At 37.3% G+C, this 24095-nt stretch overlaps 1 protein-coding gene across 5 annotated transcripts in view; it reads left to right on the forward strand.

The window, feature by feature from the left end:
- The window catches only part of LOC126759608 (uncharacterized), a 184893-nt gene that overhangs the window by 152950 nt on the left and 7848 nt on the right, over nt 1-24095 (forward strand). For 4 of the 5 annotated variants that reach the window (XM_050474482.1, XM_050474481.1, XM_050474485.1 and 1 more), the window contains 4 exons: nt 19605-22188; nt 22316-22452; nt 22526-23090; nt 23961-24084. In XM_050474482.1, coding sequence (XP_050330439.1) covers nt 19605-22188; nt 22316-22452; nt 22526-23090; nt 23961-24084 — 3410 coding nt within the window. The remainder of the gene's footprint in view (nt 1-19604; nt 22189-22315; nt 22453-22525; nt 23091-23960; nt 24085-24095) is intronic. The other variant, XM_050474483.1, reaches the window with a different exon arrangement.

Below are 24095 nucleotides of genomic sequence, written 5' to 3' on the forward strand. Positions count from 1 at the left end.
GCATACGTTTTCGGTTAAAGTGCAAATTGTTGGACGTTGGAGAGAGGTTCGCAGTCAGTCATGCTCGGCATTTTACTTGTGTGTGAATATGGTATGTATGATATGTATATGAGAACATGTATACAAAGTATTGAATATGAATGTGTTGCTAGATGCTTCTGGTGGATCAATCTAGCTGAAAAATTATTTATCTGGTTTATGTAATATGTATCTATATGTATTGTCACTAGTGTTTGTATGTAACTTTATATTGTTGCGTCGCTGAGGTGAAAGCTTTTATGACAATTAAAATATAATTGACGGTTAACATTAATAACCAATGTGGTGTGTTCCCAACATGTATTCTAAATAAACTGTTCTTACGGTACTACAATACAATCATATATGTATGTAAAAAAAAAAAACAAATAAGTGCCGCTAATACTGGGTGTTGAGTGAGCTTTTGCCTATATTTGATAGCCAAAATAAGTAATTAATGTTTCACCAACCTCGAAGTTGGTCGGTTATACAATAAATGCATCCTGACGAATTCTAAAAACTGTGTAAGAAAATAAATATTTTTAAACATTTTATATGCCAATTTTGACAAGAAGTATGAATTCTAATCTATTTGCTGTCCAATGTTTTGGATTTATTTTCAAAAGTTTTTTGTGAAACACGGCGTATGAATAATACTTAATTGTTAGTTAAAACATCAGGCAAAAAACAGTCTGTCTAAAAAGTCATGTATAAAACAAAAATTAAGTTTGAATTGAATTAGACGTATAGTACAAGGTGCGTTCCAAAGTAAACAGGACTTTAAAAAAAAACACAGAACAAATGGTTTTTTCGGCAAAATCAATTTATTTTATATAAAATAGTCGCCTTCTGCTTCAATACAGCTTTTTGCACGGTCCAAAAGCATGTCGAACGAGTGCTTTAGCTAGTTGGCCGGTATGGCCGCTGCAAGCCTTTACCATAACTCTTTCCTTTCATGGGCAAATGCATTTATCCGGAAAGGAAGAAGTCGCACGGTGCCATATCAGGTGAATGCGGGGGTTAATGGTTAAAATGTGATTTTTGGTCAAGTAATCGGTCACATGCGTCGATCGACGCATTATCGTGCAACAAACGCCAACTTTCATCTTCGCGATATTCGGACCGAACACGTCGAATACGTCGAATACGGCGCACCAAACGCTTCAAACCTACAAGGTAGAATACCGCATTACCATTTGGCCGGGTGGAACAAATTCTTTGTGGACAATACCCTTGGAATCATAAAAACAACATTGTTTTCACTTTTTACTTCTCCATGCGCGAATTTTTGGGTTTCGGCTCGTCCGGTGGCTTCCGTTCAGCACTCTGGCGTCTCGTTTCGGGATCATATTGAAAACACCACGCTTCATCACCAGTCACAATACTGTAAAGGAAGGTTTTGTCCTTTTTGACCTATTTAATGATGTCCTTCGAATGTTGGATTCTGAGCAATTTTTGGTCGTCAGTCAATTTGTGCGGAACAAACCGTGCAGACACCTTTCGTAAGCCCAAATGTTCGGTCAAAATGCGATAAATCGATGTTTTAGAGATGTTCAATTCCATTTCCATGAATTTCAATGATGATTTCGGCTGATTTTTGATGAATTCACGCACAGTTTCGATGGAATTTCCGCTGATCACGGATTTTGATTCGTGCACTCTGCTACCGGATAGGCAATCATCGCCATAAACTTGTTTCATCAATTGAAACGTTTCGGTAAAAGTTTTACCAATTTTAAAACGAAATTGAAAGTTGGCTCTTTGTTCGAAGCTCATTTTCGCACCGATAACACAAACATACTGACACTTAAAACGCAAAAACTTCACTTCCAATCGATAAAATGTCATGAAATTCTCACTGGACAGTCGATAAAGATCAGATTCTAACGCACCAGTCGACATATAGATGGCGCCACCGGGGGGCGCTAGATTCAAAATGTCCTGTTTACTTTGGAACGCACTTTGTATAATAGTCCTAGTAGTATTTTCGGGAACATTTAAGACGTATAACGTGAGAATAACTTAAAATTGTGTCGAAAGTAAACTTATGTAGATCGAAATACTCTATCGTAATTTTCATAACAAATGGTTGCATAGGGTATTTCGAAAAACTTGTATTACGGCTAAGCTGAGGAAGAATATTTACATACATATATATATCATTTCAATAAATGCTGCTGTGAGCTTTCTAAAATATCGGTATTTCGTTGATTTCGCGAAAACATTTAGCGTGGCATATTAATAAAAATATTGATAAGCAGATTTGCAAATTCTTTTTCTTCTTTACTGGCCTAGAAACCGCTTACACGGTTATAGCCGAGTTAACAACAGCGCGCCAGTCGTTTCTTCTTTTCGCAAGGTGGCGCCAATTGGAGATTCCAAGCGAAGTCTGGTCCTTCTCCACCTGGTCTTTCCAACGAAGTGGAGGTCTTCCTCTTCCTCAGCTTCTCCCGGTGGGTATTGCGTCGAATACGTTTAAAGCTGGAGTGTTTTCGTCCATTCGGACAACATAACCTACCCAGCGTAGCCGCTGTCCTTTAATTCGCTGAACTATGTCAATGTCGTCGTATATCTCATGCAGCTCATCGTTCCGTCGAATGCAATATTCGCCGTGGACAACGCGCAAAGGGCCATAAATCTTTCGCAAAACATTTCACTCGAAAACTCGTAACGTCGACTCATCAGATGTTGTCATCGTCCATGCCTCTGCACCATATAGCAGGACGGGAATAATGAGTGACTTATAGAGTTTGGCTTTTGTTCGTCGAGAGAGGACTTTACTTCTCAATTGCGTACTGAGTCCGAAGTAGCACCTGTTGGCAAGAGGTATCCTGCGTTGGATTTCGTGGCTGATATTTTTGTTGCTGCTTATGCTATCTATGACTTAGAAGTTATGACCGTAAACAGTGACGTGGGAGCCTAAGTCGCGAGTGCGATGACTGTTTCTTTGATGACAGCAGATATTTCGTCCTGCCCTCGTTCATTGCCATACCTATCTGCTTCGATTCCTTATCCATTCTGGATAAAGCAGAACTAACGGCGCGGTTGTTAAGGTCAATATCATCGACCTACGCCAGCAGCTGTACACTCTTATAAAAGATTGTACCTGTTCGATTAAGTTCTGCAGCTGGAATTATTTTCTCCAGAAGTAGGTTGAAAAAGTCACACGAAAGAGAGAGGTCCTTCCCGATCCTGACGGAGCTTTTAGTGTTGCTCAACGTCAGTTTACACAGCCGCAGAAGTTTCACGGGGATACCAAATTCAGACATTGCGGCATAAAGGCAGCTCCTTTTCGTGCTGTCAAAAGCAGCTTTGAATTCGACGAAGAGGTGGTGCGTGTCGATTCTCTTTTCACGGGTCTTTTCCAAGATTTGGCGCATGGTGAATATCTGGTCAGTTGTTGATTTGCCAGGTCTAAAGCCACACTGATAAGCTCCATAGAAGGTTTGCAAATAATGTATAGAAAATTATTTAAATTATTTTTTTTTTTATTTTGTAATCCCAAACACGATTTAAAAAAATTAAAAAAATATTTATCTTAAATACCGGGTTGAAAACAAAAGATATTTTTAACACAAATACGTTATTAAAATTAAAAAAATGTTGATCCCAAGCATAAACTAAGGTTTAAAAACGAAATTGTTCGCGCATGCGTACTACTATTTTAAACTAGAGCTTGCACTGAGCCATCATCTTCAATGCTCTAGAATACTGGATCAGTTTTTAATTTTTTAACCGAACATCTTAGATTCTCAACGACGGAATTAAAATATGAAAATTGAAATTTTAATCCATGAAAATAAAAATTTAATTTTTAATCCAAGATATTGGGATCAAAAATTATATTTTCATTAATCCCTACAATTTTGAATTAAAAAATTCGCAACCCTGCATATACATATGTATATAATTAAAGTCAACCTACTAACCGATATGCTTTATTTGTTTACTGTTTTTTTTTATAAAAGTCTGTTATTTTATCTAAATTTAACAGACTTAAAACCAAAAAAAAAATGCCTAAAGTATCATCCATTTAGGTTACTCAAAAATTCTATTTGCGCTGTGAAAATCAGCACAATTTCATCTAAACTCACATCATCTCCGACACCATCAAAGTGTTATTCACTGCGACGTTAAAGTATTGTGTTTCTCCCGTTTTTTGCGGGCACTCTGCTGCTCGTACTATAAACAATCCAATTTGCTCATGCCTCGGTAAATGCATACCCACATACGAACACACTTATGGTGTTTTTAACACATAGGGCATTAGTTTTGCATTCATTCTTATATTTTCGCTTATATGTTGTACAAAGGTTTTACATTCGGTAAGGCACATCATCCTATTCGTGGCATTAATTTGTTTATTGCTTTTTAAGTTGATTGGATGGCCAAAGCTAAAACAATGGTTTGAGGCAAATGCCAGCTTTTGCTATTGGAACCAAAATTTACACTTCGGCATGTGTCGTCAAATCCTTGCTAACAATATAGGGAATTACCGCTAATCGCATGACCAAACATTCTGGCATGCAAACACACACACACATTGTTAAAATATGCAATAGCATATTTTGCTTTCCTATGCTGTTTGTTTCGCAAAATTTGGCGGAAAGTCAAAAATTTATACACTCGCACAGAACTTCATTGACCGCGAGCAGGTGGTATAGCAGTCAGAGAGTGTATCCATAACAACATACCAATGTTTGTATGTATGTGCGGGATTCGATTGTTTGTTCGGCTGGCGTGTGGTTTATGAAATTTTTAGCAAAATTGAAATTACGCTAATTGTTTGCCGCAATGACACCCACATAGACACACATATGTATGTAAGCAGGCATTATAATTCATACAACAACATCTAACCATAAAGAAGGAGTTAGACCCTTTACATGGTATGCTGTGTTGCTACCAAGCTAATACAATGCTGCTGCTGCGAGTATGTGCAACAATATCACTTTTGACAACTTGCGCACACCTTCTCCCAATCTACTAAGCATTGTGACAAACAAGACTTGGTGCTATTGCATTGTCGGATTTCTGGTTCCATTACGCTGCTTATTTGTATGCATGTCTGTTTGCATGTGAGCGCTGTAAGTTTCGCGCGGAAAAGTGCACTAATTAATAAAGTTTGCACATGCACATGTTACGTGCAACGTCATACATATGTACGTACGTGTGTATTTCTCTACTCAGCAGCAACGTTTTCCCGCCAAGCTCGTTACGCGTGTGAATTTGTGCTGATTGTGCACTAATTCGGAAAGCGCATGGGGGCGGTGCCGCAGCAGCAGTTGATTGTATTGCGGTTGTCGCTTACACAGTACCAACACAGCTCTTCACTGACGCTGCCAACGAGTGGGGGATACTCTGAACTTTACAACAAGGATCGCCGTCCTGCATGGTCGCAGTGGGCGGTTGGAAGAGGAGGTCATTTCGTAAAACATCACGAAATTAGGCACTCAACGGATTAGTGGGACAGGTCCTTTGTGCAGTGGATGTGACAGTGTGAGCGTTGGAAGGTAAAAACGAAAAATGAGAGTAGAGTGGGTAGAACGAAATTTTTTTGTCAGTGCTCATACTATTTATTAGTGTCATGTGTCAATGACACAATATGTCATTGCTGTATTATTGTTAGCACAAATTTTTTGGTAACGAAATAAAGAACTCTAAATTGTGTAGTATTTCTATATTGCTGGTATTTTATGGTATAAATATTCTTTATTATAAATTAGGTGAGAATAGGTGTTTTCTATTCATCATTTCTCTGCTCGCTTGTGCATTGCTAATTAAAGCCATATAGCCGCTATCTTCAATGCTACCAAATTTTTTTTGCATATTTTAGATCAATTTTAGTATTGTGAATAGTTCAAATGACAAATGATAATACACATTTCTTGTTTCTTAATTTTTAAACTTAAGACTTAAAACCAATTATAGTCATTTATAGATAAAATAAAATAAAGGGCTATTGCAATGTTTTTAACACAAAAAAAAAAAAAATTACTAATTAAACATGGTACTACAATACTCGATGGTTGGCGAAACTACAAAGAACGATTTGTATTCGAACCCCTTTTCAACTAACATCCAATTATACTTATTTTATGCTAATAATGGGTTGTCAAAAAAGTCTTGTTTTTTATTGAGAAATTGAAATGAATTTTTGATGACTCATCTCGATGCTTGACCGATGCTACGGCTGCTACTATGCCGGTCTTTTTCGACCAATTCAGCGATTTTATCGCAATTTTCGACGACAGGCCTTCCGGAGCGTGGCGATCTCCGACCACCTCTACACCAGAACGAAAACGTTGAAACCATCGAAATGGAAACGATTTAAACTGCACAAATATTCATTTTTGCCTTTATCGTACCCCTTTTCTTTATTTTGCTCCATGTTTGCGAACTCATCGACAATCAATTAAACACGTGTTACTTATTTTATGCTACCCGATATTAATTACGCGCTTCTCACTGACACAAACTATAACTCACTGACAATAACCTAAAGTCGTCATAAAAACGGTATGATCTTCAAACAATTATTGATTAATTTTAACTAGCTATAAACACCATAAACGTATATGTATGTACTTACATATGTAGATATGTATCTCTGCTCTTGCACACAGCTAGAGAGTAAACTTTTTTAGTTTAATTACAATCACAAGAACGCTTTTCACAAACCAAAGGATATCTTAACTTCCCCCTTGTGTGTAGCATTCAAATACGTACGTTTGTCTATATGTTTTGTACTCCAGCGCATATTTGATATGAATGCAAACTCTATGCTTACGCTCAATCAAATCTCAAATAAGTTAAGCAATTAAAATATTACAGTAAAGCCAACAAATGTATAACGTACGATATGCTCGCATATTACGTAGCATAGCCCGCAACGCTATTTCATATGTATGTATGTATGAGGTTCGAGATGCATCCCTACAAGAAACTGCTGATGGGTTCACCAATACACATTAGTTGCGTTAGCAATTAATTGACCTTCACTAGGCTTATTAAAAGGATATAGGAGGAGAAGCATAAAGTCAAAAGCTTACTATTACTTTAAATATGTACAAATGTAATGAAAAAACATTAACATTGGTTGCACCGAAGCTGTAATATTCTTCACAAATATAAAAAACTCCTCACAAGGTCTTGGTCGTTTAATTTTTATGGGAGTTATATGCTATAGTGATCCGATCTGTACAATTCCTTCATATATTGTTTTAGACAATAATCCATACAATTTGTTTTTGTAGATATACCCTTAAATTAAAGAGCTTTCCATACAAGCACCTGATTGATTGATCGTTCATTTTGTATGGCAGCAATTTGCTATAGTTGTCCGATATCGTCAATTCCGACAATTAAGCAGTTTCTTGGGTAGTAAGTAGATGTGTGCAAATTTTCAGACCGATATCTCAGTGCGAGTTGTATGAACTATAGTTAATCAATTACAAATGCCGGTTTGAAGAGAGTTGTAAGCTGCTTACTCGCATACAGTTGTTTATATCATTTCTTCACTTCCCTTAAGAAATTATCGAATTTTTGTTCTACGCGCTGACACAATTTTTCCAGCTGTGTCTGTCACTAGTCTTATAGGACGTCCCACTGCATGTTTGCCTGTATAAACATTAGTACATTCCATTAATCTTTGTGAAAATATTTGTAATTTTACTTAGTAAGCAAATGCTAGCAACGCAAGCTTTGTTGCAGTAGTGTGGGATCGCTACAATCAACATCTCGCAACTACCAGCACCTCCTCCCTCAACTCCTATACACCCAAACTAACCAACGCATTTCGTTTCAGACTCAACTAATTACAAACTCCACGCGAGAGTGCACCTTTATCCATAGTCGGTCGCCCCGTTGTAGCGCGAAGCTGGCGAAATTGTGTTGGTGCACATTTTTACCAAGTCAACATGTGGCTGCGTGGCTTGCTCTTGCTTGCTACACGCGTACTATATGGGCGAATTTAACTACATACATACATATTTCTCAACTCCTGCTCGTTGTTGTACTCTTCTCTGTCGTTTTATTGTTGCTCTCCTCCTTAGTTCGCTTTTGGTGGCATTTTGCTGCGCCATATTGCTTACACTGGTAATTAAATTGGCCAATTAAAATTGCACACCCTTTTGATTATCGCGGCTCAACGAAAGCAGCAAGAACATTGACTGTAACAATTCGGTAAAACCGCTAGCTTCAATCATATAGTTAAAAAGTCTGTTTCATTGGCAAATATTGTGTACAAATTAGTTGCTCTATTTTGGACTTTAGTTGAACAAAAAAAACTACTTTGGTTCGTGTAACATGTGTTTTTACCACTTAAAACAATTCGGGATAATACATATTATATGTATATATAAAACTATTAAGGATGACGTTACCGTATACGTCGACATCAGTATAAGCACTGCTAGGTTACTTAAAACTTAGGATAAAAATTCTGAGATGTATTAATGAAACATAGAGCATTTTTTCATGATAATAGTGTGACCTTGAGTCAAAAAGGAATAAAATCAGGCCAAAACTACTCCTAGCTCTCTCTATATACATACCTCCTATATAGTAAATATTTCACATATTGATATGTGGGTTGTCTTATTGAAGCTTGTGCCTGAAGTGAATCAAAACGGGTAAATGCATCTTCTAGCCCCCTATACCTAATATAAGGATTTTCAACACCCAGAAGGAGGCGTCGGAGACCCTATAAAATATATGAATAAGTCTGAATATAAATGATTGCATGACGTGCTGAGTCGGTTTGGCCTTGTCCGTCCGTCCTTAAACGAACTTGAGATATTGATCTGAAATTTTTTTGCATGGCCTTTTCTCACAAAGAAGCTAAACATTTGTCGTTATCGCCGATATCGGACCACTTGGCAAAGAACTGAACGAACGAGATTAAGTCCTTGTAGGGAAAATTTTTTTTTTATTTAAGTATGTGATGAATGACATCGATTGTTGTCCAAAGCAACGGTACAATCTCCGAAATAGTTCAGATGAGACCACTATAGCATATACATAGCTGATATACAAACTGACCGATCAAATTCAAGTTCTTGTATGGTATCTTTTGTATTTGTGAAAGATATAATAGCTGCGGCGCAACGTAAGTTCACGGGGTTTCTTGTTTAATTGGTTTCAACACAATCTTTGACAATCTTTCACCACTTTTCACCCACAAAAATTCCAAGAGTATACAATATTCGTTTATCCCCAAAAAAAAGATTACTTGTATTTGAAGTTAATAGATTTTGTAATTATAACTCATTGCTACATAATTAAATAGTTATTAAATAAATGTCAGCAATATTGTTTTCAAATCTTTTTGTTTTAATATTTTGTACATTTTTATTGAAATTTACTCCCTTAAAATTTTTACGGCAACGATCGTGGTGTTAGTACGGTTTGTCCTTGGACTAATCAAAGTTTACGTTTTGCACGTGCTTGGCTTGGTGTGCGCTATTTAACAATCCAACAAACTCACTCCTCACCCCCTGCATCGTTTACGCATGCATCCACTAACTGAGACTCTTTTAAACTGCACAATTCCCAACGGTGCTAATTAGTGTTGTTTATGCAAAAGTTAGAGAAATTAATTGGTGGTGTGGTTGAAAGGAACACATATACTGCACAAGCATCAAACATAGGATAAGCTGTTACTATAAATATTAAAAAGCAACCCTGCAGGGAAGCTTACTTAGTTGCATTTGATTAGGTGTAGTCGGTTAACTTATTAGTTCCGATTTGCACTGTAAATGTGAAATGTGATTTTGATGTGATTTCTTTTGCGAAAATATTTAGAAGCCAGTTTTGCTTTGTGATTTTATATTTCATATGCTATTAAATTTCGTACCGGAAATTATAGTGGGTGGTTAATTTGATATCTCATGCCTTTTGAATATTCATTATTCTATAATTTTAATTTTTACTATTTTTTTTAATTGCTTGTTATAAATGGTTGCTGCTGGCAAATTTGATCTAAATATGTGAAGTGTGTATGAAACCTTAGAGTAGCCTTTTCTATTTCGGAACGTGAGATAAGTTTTCCATGTCAATTATCAATATTTCTGAAGCATTTTCGAAAAGTTTATGTTTACGTTTGTGTGGTTATGTCGATACAAATGATTTATTATTTGCGGTTTTTCTTGCACTTGTGCGCACAAAACTTTGAAAGAACGACATAAAATATGTAAAAAAAGACGAAATTCAGAAATCATCGAAATAAAAATGTTTGCCGCCGATGAAATGAAGCAGACTACGATGCTACTATGGCGGCCGAAGCTCTTTCAAGTAGATCAAAAACATAAATTCTTTTATTTTTATTTCTACGGTGTTTTTATTCGGAACTCTCCACTGGTTTGGAGCGCGTAGCAGCGGGGTGATTATTTGCGCGGCGCTGCGTACTTAATATTTACTCCTTGTCGATGAAAAAGAAATCGCACTAATGGAATTATATAATTTTTTCCCTTGTGTAAATATGAAGCGCTGCTGCGTTGCCATCAAGGAAGAGAGTCGAAAAATGAGAGAAACATATAAAACACACAAAGTTAAGGGACAGGCACCCAGGTAGTAGGCGGTCTAGTTTGCCACTGTAACCTCACCCACATTTTAATTCGAAGTACAATATAAAGTAAACGAAAGTCATATTTTCTTTATACTCACGCTTCAGCCGACTGGTATCGCTTGGCGTGCTACGATTTTCGCTGATTGAATTATTAATAAAATCAGTAGAAAGTAAAAGACTGCAACTGCGACTTTAGTTGACGATATTTCGATTGAATTTGATTGATGAAAATAACACCGGCCGCATCCAATATAAACAATGCGATGCGAGTCAAAACACAGTAGGAAGGTAGACGAAGTGCGGGATGCAAAGCTAGAACATTTACCGCGAGTTTCTTGTGTAGCTGTCTCTCGGGCGTGCCTTAGTTCCTAAGGAAAAGTTAATCGAAAATATTGGTCAGATAATTTTTTTGTACTGTCTGTTGCCAGTAAAGTAAACAAACGTACATACTTTGGTGCGCTGTTTGGTATTGAGTACCTTTTAAATAATTTATCTTCCACTTACTTCATTGCCTATTTGTGAATTTATAATGATGCGACTTCGCAGTCCTCTGATTACGGTCATTTTACATTGAATACTATAATGTTGATTGACAATTGACTTTTTAATAAGTCGAATATTCTTGTAATTAGCATAATTTTAATCAAAATTGTGATGACAATAAAAGTGGACACACGAAGGTGCCAAAAATTGGTTTAGTAAACTTTTATCGAATGCCACAGAAGTTTAAGTACCACAACAGTATTTTTCATTATAAAAATATACAAATATATCTTATCTGACACATATTACATCAATAAGTTATATTTATTTTAAATTCAAGCAGGTAGTTTTCCGTTGATATATGTATAATGATACATACAATTAATTATAATAATGCCAATTAAAAGTTAAATTTTTTTAGCTAAATTGGAGGCTTCATATCGAGCACAGCTAATATAACCTCACTAATATTTTGCCACATTTGTATAACCAACGAAAGCCGATTATTTAACGCAATCACAAGCATATAATTAAATGTATGTGCTTATCCATGTACATATTTTTGGGTATGTAAGTCCGGTTATGTGTGTTCGAACGCGTGAAATTAAATTAGCCTCCTTTAAGTGATAAAACACTTTCCCTATGCCCATAATTACTTATATATGTACGAGTATAAGTATGTATGAGTGTAAATATGGATTTACATTTCATATTTTGTGTGCTTACATATGTATGTTTAAGTGTTTGTACGCATATTATAGTGCATTCCACATTCATGTTTGTTTATTTATGTGCTATTTGCTGTAAATGTTTGTCCATCTGATCTGCAGTCAATCAAATATTGTAGATTTGCTGTTGAGTGATGTATACAAAATCAATTGGCGCAATCATATGTACATATGTATGTATCTATTCGTGTGCATCCTCATTTATACTAGCCTTCACAATTGACATGCATTTGCCCCCGCCTGGATTTTGCATGCATACTATATGTGTATGTATTAGGGTGTTCGTTATGTTGCACATATCACATGGTGTATCATATGAATACAACACAATTGATGAATATTTTTTTAGAGAGAAAATTTTGTAATAGAATGTCACTTTATGTTAATTTATTTGCTTTGAAGATAGGAGCAAAAGATCCAAAAGTCCCATATAAAGTAAAATGATTTATGTTTACATTGGAAATAAAAAGCTTCTTCATTAAATTCATTCGCAACGAGTATGATTAAATCAGAACAAACAGTCGTGCCAAAAACACAATCAAATCTATTCAATTCATCATAGACAACATTGTTGATCAATTCGAGTACCCGCCAGCGTCAACTGATTTGATGCAACATGAACAATCCATTCTTTCTGGATTGATTTGAATCATGTGTGGCCAAAAGTATGTATAGTATATATTTCCATATGTATTTGAAATAGAACAGAAGTGCACGAGTAATTCAGTGTTTAGGGGATGATATACAAACCGAACGCTGTGGATCAATTCAATCATTGAAATATGACTATGAATCATTTACGGGTATTTTCTGCTAATGCGAACGTTCATAAACAAATCATGTATAAGCTGATCGCAAGTGATTCAAAGTTGTTCTCTATCGCTGATTTGAAGACAAACCGTTCGATTCGTGTACATGAATTGAACTGACAGAATCAGACAGAGTAACGGATCAATACTCGATTATGAACAACAATTTATTACTCGTTGCAGTTCTCTGGTCGTCATTTGAGTCCCCACGACCATTTTTAAATAGTTTAAGTCACGTATTATCTTAAGTATGACTCATACAATAATCACCATTAACTTTTTGCATAAATTTGCGTTTCTCAGTGAATTTTTATTCTCTTGCAACCTGTATTTATATAAATGATTAGGATGACGAGAAAAGTTAAAATCCTGGTGACTGTCTGTCTGTCCGCCCGTGCAACCTGTAACTTAGTAAAAATGGGACGATGGGCGTAATAGGACCGCTGTCACGAACCGAAAACCTATAAACTGCACAAGGGATTGCAGTAGCAAGAGACACCTTTGTGCAACAAATTTTGAAAAAATGGCTGCGGCTTCGCTCTCTAATATTTGCATGTCTATTGTATATATCACATAAACCACTACAGCTACAACAACCAAATTTGTTAAACTCGAATATTATGAGAACTACTACTGAAGGTGTGAAAATGGATGAAATTAGAGGATAAGCCCGTTCACTCCCCATATAACGGTACTGTTTAAAACTACTAAAAGCGCAATAACTCAATAACTAAACACGCCAGAGACATTAAATTTTACCTCCAAGATGGTATAAGAGGGCTTTATGAAAGCCGGTGTGAAAATTAGACAATGGGCGTGGCACCGCCCACTTTTTGGTGGAATTCGATATCTCGGGACCCGACCGACCGATTTCGACTAAATTTAGTACGTAGCATTCTGGCCAAGTCCAGCCAAAACTGTTCAAGCCAAGTGACTTTGTACCGCCTATATAGGCCAATATTTGAGTTATCCAAATGAAAATTACAGAAAATTTTTTACTCATAATATTAAATCTTTGTTCCTAAAATAGAAACAATTGGGCGAAAACTTGACTTAGCCCCCATATAACTCTTACCAGGATTTTCGAACATCCCGCTGACTTCGTTCCATATGCTTGTTCGTTGCATGTGAGGTACCTTAATGAAACCCAGGGAAAAGTTTTTTAGTATGTGGCATGATAAAAGTTCATAGATAAAAACGGGTCGATACTGCCCCTACTCCCATTTACTCCATGTAATAATTTTCGTTTTTCTAACAAATCTTATGCCGAGTTTGTCGGTCAGTGTATGAGCCATGTATAATATACATATAGTATGTATTTTTAAATTTGCTAAGATTCCGATCCTCTGGTTACTGGCACCTGAACTTAATGCTTCCATACTTGTTTTTTTGTTTCAAGTCTAACACAAAATTTTATATTTGCTCTTTGTAAAAATAGAATAATTGCATAGTCTTATTTGATTGAAATAGCTGTAACTTTAACGTTTTGCATTCGATTTACATGAAGTTAGGTGAAATTGGTGCAATTAATTCTGACTCCCATTTCTATATGTAGCTGTTCACAAGAAAGGCAATGTGAGCCGGGGCGTTGTCGTGGTGCAACTTCCGATCGGCTTCGTTTGAGTCTCTTGAGGACTTCCACGAAAAACTTGGGTGACGGTTTGTCCAGGAGGAACAAATTTTTGGTGGAAAACGCCTTTGATGTTAAAAAAGACAATGAGCATCGTTTTCACTTTGGATTTGTTCATTCCTCTCTTTTTTGGGTGAGAAGACGCCCGACCCTCCAAAAAGGCCTGGTGCCATTGAAACACACGACTTCTTGCTAAAATAAGATCTTTGTAAGCCTGCTTGATCATATCAAACGTCTCTGTTGTAGATTTACCGAGTTTCGCTCAGAATTTTATCGCAGAAACACGTCGCGCGAAAATGTGTGTTCTGACTCTCCAGGTGCACGGAGTCAACTGACCAACCACTCGTTCTTTAGCTAGGAACGCCCTCTACCGAATCAAGTCGGTGCGCGCACGCTCCGAAGTACAGTCTCGGTGGAAGAAAATTAGTCCTATTACTTTCCGGACATACCCTATACATATGTATATATATATGAACGTTCCCAAATCTATCCAATTAATTCCAACTCACATTTCAATCGTTAAAGAAACCAACCGCTATCGCTTTGCTTGCCGCCCGTTTGCTGGCAAACAGTGACAGTTAAAACCCATATAAAATCGAATACAAATATGTAGCAAAGTGTAAATAATTCGAATTGATATTTTCCACTCGTTGCATTAAGGTGTCGCAATCGCTGCCGCACAATTCCATATTCTTTTATTACCAAAAACAAATAGTATGATAAAAGAGCGCCAGCGACAATCCGATTGGTGAGAGTACTTGCATTGACACCAACAATCACAATTGACAGCAACGGAATCCCGTTTTTCGATACTGACGTACAAAGCGAAGTCAGCGAATGAACGACACACACGCGTTCTCAAGAACCTGGCAGACAAAATTGCGAAGTTTTCATTTTTTATAAGCAAACTACTAGTTCATTTCCCGTCTCAACTAGTCCCATTAATCTAGAAGTCTTGTGTGGCAACTACTCACTTTCAACTAAGCTTTCACTAATTTACTAGAGTGTAGTTGCAGCAAAATTTGAAGTGGCTTAGAAAAATAAAATTATATTTCCAGCTTAAATGTAATGTAACATATTATAGTTAGTATGTTTATTCTCTGCGGCAGAAACTAGTAATGCGACTGGTGCAGCTGAAACTGTTACTGGTCGCTTCGAGTTTTGGCCAACAAGACATACATACATAAGTGTGTATAAGCATCAATATCATGAAACAAAACGATGATAAAATAAAGCGCACAAAAACGTCGAAGAGCGATATTGTAATGAATTAAAATAAAATCGAGTAATTAATTACAATTGTGCGGCGTAAGCGGTGACGTTGACGGCATTGATGAATTTATGCGCAGAGAGATAAGTGAGGTGTGCGATGGTTGGTGGCAGCTCGATGGACAATTTCGATGAACGTTTGGGCAGTTTTAATATCATTTTTATCATGCGCGCCATCATCTGTATGTATTAATGTATCAGTATTTTTACGGGAATTGATATACATATGTATGAAACTACATACATATGTATGTATATACGTTCATGGGCTTCTGTTTACTTTTTTACATATTTAAATATATTTTTTCTATAATACGATTAAACAACATTTAATTAACACAATTTTCCATTAATGCGAATTAATTACACATGAGCTAATATTTGTAAATTTATACGAATAAACAATTATGCCGATATCAGCATTTAATACCCAACATGCAATCAATTCATTGATAATTGTACAAATGCCAACCAATGCATGATTGATGGCCAATGTACTTATGGGCAGATGGATGAGTAAATGTAGGGAAGTGGGATGCATGTACATATGTAGGTAAAGCTGGTGCATAGGTAAAGAGTTTGATTTTGGGGTATTGTATGCCAACTGAATTTTTAATGCAGCAACCATTTCTGAAACAAGGGTGATAAGATGAATGTACATATGTACATATCTGGTTTATCAGCGCTTGCATTTGTTTGCATATATTTTCTTGCTTGGGTTTGAATAATTTTGTAATTAGCTTGCCATTTTAATTTTTTGTAAAAAATATAAAATTAATTAAATAGCAATCAGCAGTTTTTGTACGAGTTTACAAAAAATTATTTAATAAAAAAATAATATTTAATCATATTACCATAATGTGCCTGTGCTTCACACATACATACATACATACATATGTATGAAGATACATACATATGTATTATGAGAACATAAATATTGCATATATTCACTTACAAGATTGAATCAATTTGGAAAAATTATGGGAATAAAAATAATTTATTGCAAAATTTGCTGGCAGCACTAGTACTCAAAGGATATTTTGTAAATAAAACCAAAAAATAATTTCATATTATTACCGACAATATAAATTTGTATAATCGGACGAAAATATATGCACATGAACATTGGTTTTAAGTATTTTATACATTTTTTATTGATTTATATATGTACCTATTATACATACATACATACATATGTACTTACATATATAACATTTATAAAATTTCTTTTTATTTAAGCAACCATGCAAAACGTTAAAAAATGAGCAGAGTTGTTCGCATTAGAGACCAAATTTAACTACCCGTTAAACACATTTCATGGTGACTCAACTGCCTTTGTGCTCATTCTTCATTCAACTCCTCCCTCACCCAAACATTTAGTGTCACTTTAGTATCCTTTCCGCCGCTCATTTATTATTAAAAATCAACGCCCTCACAATGAATAAACGCAATCAGCATTTCTCTTAAATGCAATTAAAATTTTCACCCCTTCGCCATCAATACCCCACCCCAATGACGCACTGCCGCTTGACGCTTGTCTGCTACTGCTCCACATACTCTTCTTTACATTTCATTAAAATAATTGTACATAATTTGCTGCTATCATAGTGAGTCCAAAGCAAAAACAAAAATTTTACGAACTCATAAAAAGACGAAGAAGAATTTAAAAGGAAAAACCTTTCAACACTCAACTTCGCAATAGTATTGTCGGTTCAGTTGTATTTCTCTCTGTTGTGTATGAATGAATATGCGAGAGAATATACACTGCCTCATCTATATCTTTTTTGCGTTGGCTTATTAAAATTTAACCACCAAATTAGCAAATTAACTGGCACTTGGGTGAATGCACACACCCGCCAAACAAAGCTAAAGTGGTCGGATTTTTCTTCTATTTTTGCATAAGCATTGAGCGTACGGAAATGAGCCGAAAGTGTGAGTGAGCATGAGAGATCAGTGATGGTTGGTTATAAAGTAACAATGATTATTTACAGCTTCTATGTTTTGGCAAATTGACAAATGTGAGCGTTGGGTGTATTAAAAATTTAATAATGTATTTCAGATTAGAGAGGATAGGACAGCGGTAAATAATTTTAATTCGTTCTTGTCAAAGATTTAGATTTTGTGTGTGCCAACATACGGTTTAATGCTTGATTTCATAAAGTATTTGCAAATGCCATAGTCTTATTTCAGATCCATATTTCTAAAAATGAGGGGCTAGTTCGCGTATATGCAGATAGACGTACGAACTGATCATTTATTTACATTTATGTATATTTTATAAGATCTCCGACTTTTCCTTCAGACTGTTACAAACTTTGTGACGAACTTTAATTACTCTGTCTGTTTCTATGAATCTTGTTGCATATATACATATTAGCGCGTAGTTCTAGTTTTGTTCGTCGCATCGGATCATGCTATACCTTTTTGGAAAGCTCATTTCACGCGCTATTTGATTGTTTGATTGATTGTCGTTTCTTTTAAGTCGTTCGTGAGTTATTGCTTCGCAAACATGGAGCAAAATAAAGAGAAAATACGGCATATTTTACAGTACTAATACGATAAAGGCAAAAATGCATCTCAAGCCGCCAATAAAATTTGTGTAGTTTATGGACCCGACGCAGTTTCCATTTCCACTGCACAACGATGGTTTCAACGTTTTCGTTCTGGTGTAGAGGTGGTCGAAGATGCGCCACCCTACGGAAGGCCTGTCGTCGAAAATTGCGATAAAATCGCTGAATTGGTCGAAAGAGACCGGCATAGTAGCAGCCGTAGCATCGGTCAAGAGCTGGGCATGAGTCATCAAAAATTCATTTCAATTTCAATAAAAAAAAATCAATAAAAATACCGCAAGACTTTTTTGACAACCCATTATGTCTCTAAATAACTTTGGTATTTTGCTTATTTTTATTTTTAAGTCGAAAAGTAATTCCATTTAATTCCTTAAATGTTCACAAACCATACAGTCCCTAAGGGGCAGTCATTATTTACTAAAGTCTCCTTGATATCCATTGAAGACAAATTGTCGGCAAGAGTACATACGGGTACGAATATTTATGTTTCTTTGATATAGTTAATTGGAAGAAAAATATTTCAATTAGTTATGTTTGTTTAGAATTAAAAATTTTTAAGTAATAACTATAATGGGAACAATAAAACTCTTGAAAAAAATAATTGACACATTGACGCTGAAAATGTTTTACAAATTTACGAAAAAATTGTGCAACTGAACTGAATTTGCGATTTTAATTAAATTGTATACGGAGTGGATTACTGAAAAGCAATAGTTTGCCTCCGTCTTGCAGCGAGTCTAACATATTAGCGACTTCTAATTCACAAAAAAAAATCGGAAGAAGTATAATAGTAAAACTTTCACGTAGTGAAATTCGTCACGGTCATATTTATTCTCATGAACAATATCTTTATGTATATCAATTTACATCCAAAAGTCTTCATGTCTACTTGCCTTGGTTTTTGGTACCTTTGCATAAGTGCTTTTGCAAACTCAGGCTGGTTTTGCAGAGCATCTGTTTGTTGCCCTTAACATATTACTGCTAATGAGGAGAATGAAGGTGGTGGGCATGCAATTAATTAACTTAAAATTTTTAATATCTTCGCTTGTTTGCGCTGTTCACATAAGTTTCTTTTGTTTTCATTTTGCATTAAATGCGGCTCTTCGAGTTGTTCCATTATTTACTCAAATTTTCTTTTGTTTCTTTTTACTTTATGTATGTATATACATATGTATATATACGTAAATGTAATAGTGAAATATTTAATGAATTGTGTATTTCTTACTTACAAAATTTTTTGCACATAAATATGTACTATATATTAATTATTATTCACTTTTAAAGTCCTTAATTACTTACAAGTCACGTCATAGTTTTCAGTTTAATTTTTTTTTTTGAGTTGACAACAAAATAATTGCATAAACCATGAAATTCAGGTTTAAGACGATTGATTGATGTCGCCATATTTTCTTATTCTTACCATAAAGATAATAAAATATATTAGTTTCTCTTATTTCGAACTCACTTTCATTTTTTTGTATTTACAAGCTTCGTTATCATTACTAATAACTGTTTTTTCTCTTTATGCAGATAAATTGGCTACATGCTTCGTTTGCAAGGCAGAGGCTTGTCCTCGTACACGTCCTCTTAAAAAGGGTCGCGGCCAACAGTATGGCATTCCAGATGACACAATACCGGTGGGAGCGCGAGTCTGTAACTCGTGTCAATGTAAATCGGTACGTAATCGTTATACGAATTGCCCCATTCCGACGTGTCCGAATCCGAAAGATCGCGCTAAACGTCTACACAACATTCCGGCACGTTTGTTCGATTTGGCGTCCGATATACGAGATCCCATCTTTCAAGAGTTCCAAATACCACCGCAGGCAACACGTTGTTGTTCGGCTTGTCTAATGCGTATACGGCGTAAATTGGATCTTGATCCGCAAATAAACCTTACAGACGAAGACCGTCGAATGGATGGTGATGAATCTGATGTAAGTACTTCGTCGTGCGATGAACGGGAAGTTGGTGGAAGTGATACTGCTTCTGTGGAGAGCCCAGAATCACAACGACATAACTCGATGACAAAGGATGTACAAAAGCCACAGACGCCGACTGCAGCTAGTGTTGCCACTAATGCGGCGGATACTACAACCGTAACTATAACATCTGCTGGGATTAAAGCCGATGAACGTTTGCTACCACCACTGGGACAAGCGCCAAAAAAGCAGAAGACATCCGAAGAGTATGATTCGTCAGCTACTGAGACTGCAGACGAGGAAAACGAGAATTCGCCAGCGAACCGTCAAAGTCCCAAAGTAATATTAAATAGCAGTGGGTTGGGTAGTCAAGGCAACGTTGGACTCGCACCGCCAATAGCAAATGCCCAACAAATTCACGCTGTTCAACTGAACGGACCACCACAGCCGGTCATGGGAATGCCTCCACGCGAACAAACTGGTGCGAATGTGCAAGATGTTTTATATTCAGTAATCGAGCTGTCGCTTAAAACCAAAGGCCCGCCACCAGTGAAAATGCCTACACAAATCCCGAATGCGGCGCCTATGCATAGCGTGAAACCGATTATGGAACCCATACGCAGTCGGGGAGATCTCAGTAATAATAATAATAACAATTCTAATAATGATGTTACAATAGTTGGCGAATTCCGTAATGAAGGAGCTATAGTAAAGCAGCAAGCTCATGGGCAACCAATAGGTCTGAATGCACGTCAATCAAATGCATCGACTTCAAATGCTGGGCAGGGTCCACCGGGTAGCCAAGGCCCTCCTAGTGGCATTATGCACCCCGAAAATTTAGCAACAATATCTGTTGTAAACTCTCATTTGTCTCACCAACATCTTCCACCACATGGTATGTTACATCAACATGAAATCAAGGCCACTATAACACCGGTGGTGAAATCTGGAAAGACTCTATCCTCAACACAACAGCAGCCACCAGATGCAATTCGATATGCAATGTCCAGCGTTGGTGCTCAACAACTTCGGAACAACGAACCAGAACCTCAGACTCTTGACCTCTCAATAAAGAAACCTGCTCGAGATGGTCCATCACCTCATACATTGAACAGCGGTACCAGTTCTTTGAGCACTGATAATGGGCCTCGCCATCAACCACCACCAGGTGCTGTTAAGCATGTCGGCAACGCGGCATCCATATATCGTGGCCCAGATCTAGGCCCTTCAAATCCAACGTATTTATATCATCCACATCCGGCAACAGTGGGTAAGGGACCACATGGTTCCGTCTACATGCCTCAAGTACCTGGTCCCATAACACAAGGTGTCGTGAGCGCACGATCTCAAGCGGGCGGCGGACAACCGCCACCGCAACAGCCGCCTCTGTCCACGCACCAGACCCACATGCAGTTACCATCGGGAGTAGTAGGTAATAGTAGCAAAGGGGGTGGTAAAATGGCGCCCAAATTAAGTCCCCAGCTGATACATGGTCCATCTTCCCACACAACAACAGCATCACCATCACAACAACAGCAACAACAACAAATAATGGTTGGTCCGAAAGGTTCCATTACACATGGTACGCCAGTTAATAGTGCCCAACAAATTATAGTACATCCTTCGCCTGCGACGCTGAGCCCTAAGTTTGAGAGTATATTGAGACAGACTCCTCCTTCTGGTGTCGATGCAAACAATAAAATTGGCTCTATAACCCAGGGCACACCTATTCACTTGCCTTCACATCACATGGAGAGCAAACGTTCATACGAATATTATAAAACTTCGCAGCGTCAAAGTCCAGCACAACAACAGCAAATTCCAGTGGTTGGCCATCCCGGTGTGTTGCCACCTCCGCAGCAGTCATCGCCACAAGCACCACAGCCGCAGGGCTATGGTGGCAGCTCGCCTTATGCGCGTTCACCATATTCCGTTGACCAGTCGTCAGTACTGAGCACTCGTCAGATAGTGTTGCATGACTATATAACGTCACAACAAATGCAGGGTCAACAGCGAAACGTATCACGTGGCAGCAGTAACAGTGCCGGTGGAGGAGGTGGTGGCTCGGACAAAGAGTCTCCATCGCCTCGCAATAGTGTTAGTGGTCCAGCCAGCGCACTGGTATTCTACGACAAGGACCGTGGAAGAACTGAGTACTCAAGTCGTGCCTCACCCGCTGAACATGTGAACAGGTAAGAAATAGTATAACATTTAATTTTAAATAAACCATAAATTGTTGACATGTTGTAACATGCTTTTATTAAGTTGAATTGACAAATTTGAATTTACCTGGAATTTATCTACGTTTTTAACTTACAGCACTCCCAGCCCTCATCGCACACCGCCTCCCCCACGACAAGGTGTAATACAACGCCATAATACTGGTTCAAAGCCACCCTCACCTGCAACAATGCCTCAAAGCCGTTTACATGTGATGCCACATAACTATCCGCCAGGTCAGTACTTTATTAAGACGTTTCCGCTTCCCATTCAAACATTTTATGAATGTTTTTTCCTGTCATCCTTTAGCTGGCCATGATGCATTTTCCTCGTTTGTGGATGTTGCCGTACAACAGCCACAATTACCAGTGCCATCACAACAGAAGGAGGAGAAACAACTGCGACATGAAGCGCCACAGCCACCACCTCATCAACAACATTCGTCTCCGAACCAACCGCCTCCCACTCAACAGGAAATACGGTACCAAATGATGCAGTTGAGCTATCATCAGCAGCAACGCGCAGCGGCTCAACAGCATCACCAATATCGCCAACAACAGGCTGCGGCGAGCGTTGCTGCTAATGCTGATCTCCAGCGTAGGATACATGCTATCGAGCGGGATCGTGATTTACAGCAGAAACGCGACCGTGAGCGTGAAAAAGAACGTGAACAGAGAGAACGTGAGAGGGAACGCGACCGTGATCGTGAACGAGAACGGGAACGCATGGCGGAATGCATTGCTGCAAACGAGCGCGATGCAGCGGGTCGACGCATGACAGAGCGCATGAGTGCAGTTGCAGCGGCTCAGCATTATATGCGAGGGGGTCCCGAAACCGGACCACCGCGTGCTATACCGGATCGAGAAAGAGATATGTAAGTGAATGCAATAAGCCTCAAACGGAAACTATAAAGCATAATATAATAACAGTACATAGTACATTAAACATCACTAACTCAAGGAGGATGAAGCAAAAAGTATCACCTAGGTATTTGAACATTGACACAGTTCAATAAAAGCTATAAAGCTACAAGCTACACTCAAATGTAATGTACTCGAAGCAAAACTGATGATTTCAGTACTTTTAAATAATTGGCAAATAATCCATAATGCTAAGGGACCGCAAATTAATATTGCAATTAAAAAATAAGAATTGTGTCAGTTAAAATAATTTTTTTTGTCAGTGCTTCTTTTATACACATTTGGGTGGTTTTGGTTTCATTGACTCGACTTAGGAAAATTATATTCGACGTCTGAAATTCAATGATAGATGGAGAGGTTTTGTGGGGTCACAATATTTCAAACAATTTCATTTTATTGCATCCATATAATATGTCTTATGTCATTCCCACATGTGTTTGCATAACTAATACATACATATGTATATAATGAAATCGAAGGTCTTACTAGTTTCGGAGGATTTTTTTTGGATTTATTACGGATTTATGTTAATTGCGCTGCTTACATACATATTTCTGCAAGACAATTAGATACTAATAAATTATTAATACATACATATACATATATTTCGCATCAACAACCTTCGGCTCATATTCTCATGGTTCTTTCTTTTTCTCTTTCAATATTTGTGAATATGTATCATCACCAACATGTTTCGCCCATTCATCAACTGCTAACCATCAAACCATCGTTCATTCACCGTTGACCGCATGACTGTCTCGACCATACGTTGGCATCTTCATCTGTGTGTTTGTGTACGTGTTTGTAATCTTACTAACGCGCAGATATCATAGGACACCACAGGACAGTACATTGTCAGCACAGGTCTTAATCGATGCAATCATAAAGCAATCGATCATACAGGGCAGCTCGGAACCGAATCCAGCCAATATGAATCGAGCATCATATGTGAGTATTTT

This window comes from Bactrocera neohumeralis, chromosome 5 (genome assembly GCF_024586455.1).
Source record: "Bactrocera neohumeralis isolate Rockhampton chromosome 5, APGP_CSIRO_Bneo_wtdbg2-racon-allhic-juicebox.fasta_v2, whole genome shotgun sequence".
NCBI lineage: Eukaryota > Metazoa > Arthropoda > Insecta > Diptera > Tephritidae > Bactrocera > Bactrocera neohumeralis.